The sequence below is a fragment of the Microchirus variegatus genome (assembly GCF_963457635.1).
Source record: "Microchirus variegatus genome assembly, chromosome: 7".
In the NCBI taxonomy this organism is placed as follows: domain Eukaryota; kingdom Metazoa; phylum Chordata; class Actinopteri; order Pleuronectiformes; family Soleidae; genus Microchirus; species Microchirus variegatus.
The window spans coordinates 17,131,793-17,140,553 of NC_139808.1; the positions used below are offsets into that span (position 1 = coordinate 17,131,793).

The 8,761-nt window shown below is 39.8% G+C and overlaps 1 protein-coding gene across 1 annotated transcript; it reads left to right on the top strand.

Moving 5' to 3' along the window:
• The first annotated feature begins 1,825 nt into the window (after positions 1-1,825).
• Positions 1,826-8,258, top strand: ppp4r2b (protein phosphatase 4, regulatory subunit 2b). Its single transcript, XM_083893060.1, has 9 exons — positions 1,826-1,913; positions 2,604-2,685; positions 2,969-3,139; positions 4,774-4,867; positions 4,946-4,983; positions 5,063-5,137; positions 5,963-6,107; positions 6,201-6,513; positions 6,956-8,258. The coding sequence occupies exons 1-9, from the start codon at positions 1,880-1,882 to the stop codon at positions 7,363-7,365; spliced, it is 1,362 nt and encodes a 453-aa protein (XP_083749186.1). The 5' UTR covers positions 1,826-1,879; the 3' UTR covers positions 7,366-8,258.
• Positions 8,259-8,761: the final 503 nt, after the last annotated feature.

An 8,761-nucleotide genomic window follows, 5' to 3' on the forward strand; every position in this document is an offset into this window, starting at 1 on the left:
GTAATCATGTTGGAATAGCATATCATATGATGACATTGTATGCTGTAGATCAGCCTCATTCCTACAGATTGTGTCACAATCGATTTGCAATTTTGCTTTCCAGCCTTTTTCCTTCAAGACTTAGTTTGTGACATCTATGTGGAAAGCAGAGAAAAGTGGGAAAGGAAGGTGACCTAAGGCAGAAGCGGAGAGGGCAAACGAGGCACGCAAGAGCAGAGTTGGGCCGTGACGTTACCTCTGTGGGCTGTACAACAATCTGGACGTGGAGATGGGGTATTTATGGTGCAGATGGCAGTCAGTGGTGATGAACTGCAGGTGTGTGATGATGAGCAGGTGGGTGGTGCGGGAGTTCAGCCAAACAGACACAACCGGAAGGACGAGAGGGAGGGAGGGAGAAAACAAGGGGAAATGGAGACAAATTAGGCTGCTTACAATTTCTACATTTGGCCTACATGTACTACACATACCTGTTGCTATCTGCAGCATTCAGTGTTTCAATCTGTGTACGTTTCACATCATAATCCATGTAGCTACAGTGGGAATGGACTATAGACATTGCTTTCTTTGTAAAAGGCACAGAATTAAAACGTCGGACTGCATTTACACCCAAACAGAAATGTTGTCCCCTCTCCAAAATGTCTAGTTGATGAACAGTCATGAAGTATTTTTTCTTGTATATGATGCCGTATGTCCTTTCTTCCCATCTATTTGTCATTCTTTCAATCTAGTCATTACATTAAAGTTGTATTTATACAAATTATGAACTATTTCTTACAAAAAAAGGTTCATGGAGGCTCCACACTAAGATATTTCATGTTCTTTTTTCCCATTAAATATTTAACAGTGGATCTATCAACAGTTGATGATGATAAACAAAGCATGTTGCGCTCTGGGACCACTGATCCGGAAAAAGCCTCTTTGCCAAACTTTCGATCATAGGGGAGTATTTATGGTCACCTGTAGTAAATATTATACATTATATTTAACCATTATTCAAGGTAGACCTAAATAAAAGCACTCAAATATGATAGAAGACAAAGTTTAATGAAGAAAATACATAATCATTTGGATTTTATACACAGATGGGTGAGTTTTTTTTAATATTTAAAAGCTCTCTTGTTTTTGCAGAGATTTGGTTTATTCTTATTTGGGCGCCAAGCTGCTGACTGGAGGCCAACACAGGCAAAGCAAAGTATCAACAGTGATGGAACCCCTACTGTTTTCATTCAGATTATCATTCTTATAAAAACTGTGACATCAGAGCCCCATAAGGCGAAACACACAAAAAGTTAATGGTTGGAAATGTATTATCATGATTGTTATTATATAAATAACCCTGCCTCATAGCATTTTGAAAACATCATATAAAGATAAAGGACAACATTACATAAAAGGAAAAGTTTGGAGCTGTCATAACTGCTTGTCGATGCTCAGACTTCGCTGTGTGTCAATGTATTATTTTATATTTCTCTTTTTTTTCTTTTTTTTTTGACTATTTAGGATATTTGGCGTCTTGGACTTGTGACTTTTCTTTCATGGTATCTTGTTTAGAAATTTTCCACATTGCACCTGAAAAGTAAATAAAGGCATTTGTAGGACAAATGTTACGTCTAATATAAGCATTAAGAAATGCTATCTTATGATTAAAACGCCTTATAATCACAAGTTAAAAAAAAAAAATAGAAATTATATCTACAATATATGTATGCAATATACTGTACATGCATAAAAGTGGTTGCTGTAGCTGTAGCGGCAGTGACCTCACGGCGCCATATTAAAATACTCCCTCCTCTTTCCCTGTGAGAGCTTAGCTTAGCTGCAGCAGCTAGCCGCCAGTCTGCTTTTTACATCCACGGGACTGACAGAGGGCAACGACGTGATGGAAATTGACTCGCTCCAAGAGGCGCTCAGAGGTCTCTACACGTTACTTCTTTGATTCGTGTGTATATGTGGGTGTTGTGTGTGGTCCGTGTATCCCCGCAGTTGTGATATGATACGAAATGAACGGCTCGTCCTCACAGGCTAACGTCGCTAGCTTTCTACTAGCTCGAGTTAATGCTAACATCACAAGCGGTTTGACGGAAATAGCTGCCTGTTCAATATGTTAGCTCGGCCAGAAAGCTAACTAAAACATTGTGTTCTTCTTTATTCTGTCCTTCAAAAAGTACACATTTACCCGGTGTTTGAACCCTGTGTCACATTTTTGCTTCTAGGTGTTTTCGGCTCAATTTATAGAACTGGTTATTGTCACCGGCTAGTGATAAAACACTTTGCCGGCGACGCTGATGCGGCTGTGTGCTAGTGTGTGCTAGTGTGTGCTGGATTTGAGCTAGTCATTGCTAAACAGCTAGCCGATATACAGCTTCAGTTTTAGCAGCACCATTCCTATTCCTTATGTTGAAAATAAATACGTATCCAGTCCAAGTGCCACTAGACTCCTTCATACAAATCTTATTTAGTTTATGTAGATGACTGTTGCTCAAAACATTCGAGGGTTCACAGCACATTTATCTAAACTGTTGTGGAAACTAGGTCGAAGCAAAGCCTTATAATATCGGATATGGCTGTAATATAATGTAAATTGTTTTTCCCCCTCTCCTCAGACTTTGATAAAAAAGCAAAGAAGGAGCCATGTCCTCTTCTGGAACAATTTCTATGTCATGTTGCCAAGACTGGAGAGACCATGTAAGTGAACATTACAGGCCTTGTCATTACTACTACTTCCACTACTGCAGTGCACACTGCATTTCATCTGGTAGGAAGTTGTAACTGACAAATGTATGCCTTAAGTAGTTACGGTTTAGAATTGTCTTGTACAGCATGCATTTAAGTTACCATTTTCTTAATTTATTGTGTGCTCATGATACATATTATTATCTATTTATAAAGGCCTAGAATTATCCTGTATTTATATTCAAATGTCATATTTTCAAAGTGACAAGCCTCTTTGTTTACAATTTTCCTCCAGGGTTCAGTGGTCTCAATTTAAAAGCTACTTCCTGTTTAAGTTGGAGAATGTGATGGATGACTTCAGAGCTTCAGCGCCTGAACAAAGAGGGCCTGCAAATCCCAACGTGGAGTCGATTCCATTTGAAGATATGAAGGAGAGAATTCTGAAGATTGTGAATGGATACAATGGGTAGGTTTTAAATCTATTCACTGTCATGTCCACCATGTTAATACTTGGTATTCACATCTGTCCTAAGAGATTCAGTCACATGTGGACAGCTCTGGGTATGTCTGACTGTATCCTGAATTTCTGTCCTGTGTCCAATTGTGATCAGATTTAGTTTGTTGGTACTTTCAAACACATTTTGTTTCATAAGGGCCAAATGATAATGTTCTAAGGGCTGTCACAATATTGTTTTTTTTCTCTTTGGACTTTATTTGTTAATTTTTATTTAATTTATTATTTTAATCTGTATTTGTCTTTGGAGCTGTTGTAATAACCACCTGCATTAAGTTTCCCTGGTGCACTGTTGTGTGGTCAATACTCTTTTTCCACAATTACAGGGCTGTGTTGTGTACATGACCATTAAAATAAAAAGTTCAGCCAATATGACAGGTCCTGACCCAAAACTTTAATTTTTTTTCCTTTTTTTAAATTTCCAAAGTAGCCACGTGTTGTCCGCCTGTGTCCATTCAGGCCACACACAACAGCTGTGATGCAGGGATAGAGGAAAGAGTCACATATTGTTCATTGTCAATATGCATGTGTTGATGTGCGCTACTATTTAATGTTATATTTGGTGGTGGCCACAGTGATTGTAGTAGTCTGAGTGATTGGATCACATATTTGTCCTAACTGATCCATGCCATTTACATCCATCATGAATGATTCACTCAGCTCCTCTTGGCTCTACACTCTCTTGCTCACGTCAACACAAAGACCCTTACACACACACACACAGCTACACATTGATAATATACTAATTAGTCAGACTGGTTAGAAACATAATTTTGGTCCTCATAAAAAGGGTTTATAGTAAAGCCACGCTGTCGACTGATCACTCAGATAGGATATGAGGAAGTTCCAAAACAATTGACTATATGCACAGAGCACTTGCAATCTCTACTCGGGTGAATTGTCACTATATTATTCATCTCACACTTGTGGCATGTCATATGACTAAAAGTTTCAACTCAGTCCACTTGTGTTTTCTAATCCACTCTATTCACGCCAGCCTTGTTCAGTCCAATTGCACCAGACCTAGCGCGTTTCTGTCCCTGTTGTGGTTTGTTGGGGTTGATGTGTGTGCTCCAACAAAGCAAACTGTTCAGTTTGAATGCACCCACAGTTAATGGAAAATGAGCCTCGACCACAGGCCTGAGATTGGTTAACCACAAAAGTAATTATCAGTGAGCATAAGGTCTGTTGTGTCATCACACCACAATAATACTTATATTTTAGGTTTTCTCCTCATGAAATGTGCGTACACATTTGGCTGTTACTGTGTTCTCTCTTTTAAGCTTTGCAATATGAATGAAACATGTGAGACGTGAAATTAAATGAAAGATGTATATCATATATCGAATACAAATTGTTGGAATGGCAGGAGACGCACAAGTTGTCTATCGTAGTTATTTGGGTGTATTGCAGGGGTGTAGAATGTGGAATTTCTTGGCCTATATATCTTCTCAAACTCACCAAAACTGTCATCCAGTATCAACTAAATCATAGAATGAATACAAAGTTAGGATATTTTTAACAGGACTGCTGAACAATTATTTTTTTTTGTTGCTGAAAATTAATTCTGCTGCTTTTATTTTTAGAATTCCATTTACCATTCAGCGCTTGTGTGAGCTGCTGACGGAACCCAAGAGGAACTACACAGGAACAGAGAAGTTTCTTCGGGGAGTGGAGAAGGTATGTATGAACGTTATGTATGTTTTTTGTTTTTTGATGACTTCACTGACTTATTTTTCAATTACTGTTTTGTTCTAGAACGTAATGGTGGTCAGCTGTGTGCATCCAAACTCAGAGTAAGTGTCATAATACACAAACTACGTACATTTGGGAATGATTGTTCTCCAGTGTACTAAGAGTTTTGGTTTTGTGCAGGAAAAATGGATGCAGTGCCGTCAATAGAATGAATGGAGTGATGCTTCCTGGAAACACTTCTGCCTTTACAGAAAGGTTGGATTGGGGATTTATTCATTGATTGTAATATATGTATATCCACATTATTCCTGGAATCGCTAGACCTGAACTTGAGGAACGGATGCGGAAGAAGCTAATTCTTGCCAGTGGTAAAACACAGTGGTGACGGCAGCTGTTGTGTACCTGTAATGAATTGACATCCTGCGGTTTGTATTTTAAGTGATGTTAAAATTAAAACCCAGGTTTGGTGATGTGGGACTCTAAGTCTCTGACACGGCTCTCTGTCTGCCTTTTAAAATGAATAAGGTTGTATCCCACATCCTTCAACAAAACATAACGGACCGTATTGCCTTATAAATAGTGATATGCATTGGAGCTTTTCACGTTTCTTACAGCTTTACCATCTGTAGTAGTATACGGAGTAAATAAGGTGGCTAAATTAGTGTAAATTAGCCAAGGCCACCTCTTGCCGTCCTCCCATCCAACAATACACAGTAACGGTGTCAAACTAACACTAAAACTCTAAAAGAGTCAATTTAACTCTTTATATTTAACACATGTTAACATAACACAGTGTGTTATGTTAACATTGAATGAGTTAAATTTTACACAAAAATCCTGATTGTACCTTGTCTGAATCGGAATTGGTGTTAAACTGACACCGTTACTTTTACACTGAAAAAATTACTGTGTAGACGAAGGCAGAGAAATTAGATCATCATCCCATTTGAGGTGTAACAGGTGATGCTCCCACATGACATTTATTCGCAGTGATTAGCATTCATTTGCCATGGAAAATGCAGGTTCTGCTTCAGAGGCAAATGCTGTATTTACTAATTTTGTATTTTTGCTGTCCTTCAGGAAAGTTAACGGTCCAGGAACTCCCCGACCGCTGAATCGACCGAAGTTATCTCTGGCTACCTCACTAGCTGCTAATGGTCTGCCTGACAGCACAGACGGCAAAGACCTCAATCCAGAGCAAGATGGAGAGGAAGACACCAGGCATGTCGGAAGCCAAAACACACCTGAAATTCAATTTATGTTCAGAACAAATTGGAATCAATGTTGTATTTCCTGCTTCTTTTGTGTTTTCAGCGAGGTTTCTGCCTCAGAAGCCTCCCTGGGAAGCTCCATGAAGAACAAACACCCAGACACAGAAGAGGACATGGAAGCAGAGCAGCTGGAAGTGAAGAGATTGAAGTTCACCAAGGAAGATGAAGAGGAGGAGGAAGATGATGATGAAGAGGAAGAGCAGGAAGTGGACTCACCGAGGCCCTCGCATGCCTCTTGCCTATCTAAAGAGGCAGAAGCCATGGTCCAAGAGGAGGAGGAGGAGGAAGAAGAGGAGGAGAAGGTTGGGTACAGCAAGGAGAATGAAGCTTCCAGCAGTGCTGCTGCCACTGAAGACCAAGGCAGGTTTTATTTCATTACCAAATGTGTTTCAAAGGTTGTTGTTGTTTGGTGTGTGATGTTGTCTCAGATGGTATATATTTGTTTACAATAGTTTACCACAGTCATATAGTCAGTTTGAACAGGGATTTCGAAGTCTCCCCTCATACACTGCCTTGAAAACAGTGCTTCTTCACATAGGTTATAGGCACTGTTTCTCGATGCCAATTCAGGCTGAACGATTTGGAGGAAATAAACCATTTCCCTTTTAATTGTTAGGATGAGAATACTAATAAATAGATTCCTGTCTCATGGCATTTATTTGTTTGGGTTTTGATATGCTCTGACATGGATGACAAACAGTTTTCATTGAGCCTATTGGTGCACTTTGGTAAAACAAAAGTAAAAACACCTCACTCTCTGTTGTGATTGAACATGTTTCCATATTTTTTTTTCTCTGACCAGAGCCAACAAGCAGCACACAAGCTGAAGTGTGTTCAGGCTCCGGTGAGGAACTGGAGCAGGCTGAGAGGGAGGTACCGTGTGGCTCCCAGGATGACGGCAGTGACATGGATCAGACTGAACAGCAGGCACCTGCAGGAGTCCTGGAGAGCCCCGAGACCAGCAGGGACAGTGAGGAGAGTAACAGTGACCCAGTCAGCAGCAGCAGCAGCAGCAGCAGCAGCAGTAGTAGTAGTAGTAGTAGCAGCAGCAGCAGCGGTAGCAGCTGTAGCATAGAGGATGGTGCAGAAGCAGGCAGAGAAGACGTAGCTCTCGCTCCCTCCAGCAGTACGACTGAACCTCCCACAGAGGCCGCCATGGAAAGTGCCACCTCGAACACTGGGACCACCGAGGAGCCTATGGAGCAGGACTAGACTAAAACCAAGTCCTCCTGCTGCCTCATGTGACCACAAACCAGCTTGTCCTTGAATCCAGCTTGACTGTCACTGGAAACGAGGACAACTGCTCCTCTGATACAAGACGAACGCCTCGTCCCGCTTTTGGACACTCCTCCAAAATGGCTACCTGGCATTGATGTGGGCATAGAAAAACATTTGTTTGAAGGCTTTTTTTTTTTTTTTACTGGAATATTTTATTGATCTTCATATCTTGAATTTTCCCTTAAAAGGGGTTGGTTTAAGCAGCCTTGAGTTTGTTGGCTGGATTTTTGTGTTTTCTATGGAGTTGCTTTGAGTGCTTCTGGATCTAATGCCACTCTCTCCAGCCATTTGGACACTGTTCCAGGATTGGTGGTCTGGTTTTGTACCCTTTAAGCCCAGTGTTCCACACTACGAGGGTCAGAACAGAGCCATACCAGCCCTCATTATTTATAAATTTGTTTAAATATGAGCTAACCACCATTTCTGTTCCCGACTGAAGCACATGTAAAAAAATTCCTTAGTCAAGCAATGATCCAAACCTATAGTCATAGTCATGAGGGGGTGCCCTCATGTCTATCTTGTTAACTCCAACAGGCTGATTGTTTTAAACATTTACTTACCCATCATTGTGTGATGGGAGAGTATTTACTTTCCATTGTGCCCTTATATTATTTTAACCATATTATTTTGCAAGGATACACTACCAGTCCCACTGAACAATACTATGACATTCTACCTGTAGAGGTGTACTCTGTAAAATTATATATTTTGGATGCATAAAACCACCATAATTTATATGATCATTTCAATTCAGAAGTTGTTTTGGAGTTCTGTTTGTTTTGTCTGCCAGTTGTAGTTTCCAAAACCAGCTGTAAAGTACAAAGATGACCTCTGCTTTCTTTATATTGTGATGTCACCATGTTGTTTCACCAATATCCAGAGCAGTTTTCTGGTTCCAGTTCTACACCTGTTTCTGCAGCTGTACTTTTTGATATTTAGGATTTTAAATTTCTGTAAAGTAGATTTTTTGTAGATTGTAATACAGTATGTGTTCACTGCCTTTGTGAAACCATATATAATTGTATAATTTCTGTGTATACTCTGAATGCTTTTGCTTTCGATGAGGTATTCAGAATCAGCAATAAATGTTAACATTTTTATGTGTTGTGGACTTGTTTACTTGCATACGGCAGCTCATTTCTTCTCCGTTGTGTGCGCGAGTAGTGTTTACAGTGTCCTCAAAATGTGGTTTTATGGTGGTCACAACTTGCTGCACTACATCTACATTTAAAAGGATATATCAGCTAAACAATTGACTTTAATGTGGCTTAGTAATGTGTTTGACTGTCAAACCATGAAGAATAAATAGTTAAAGTATTTTTCAATGGTT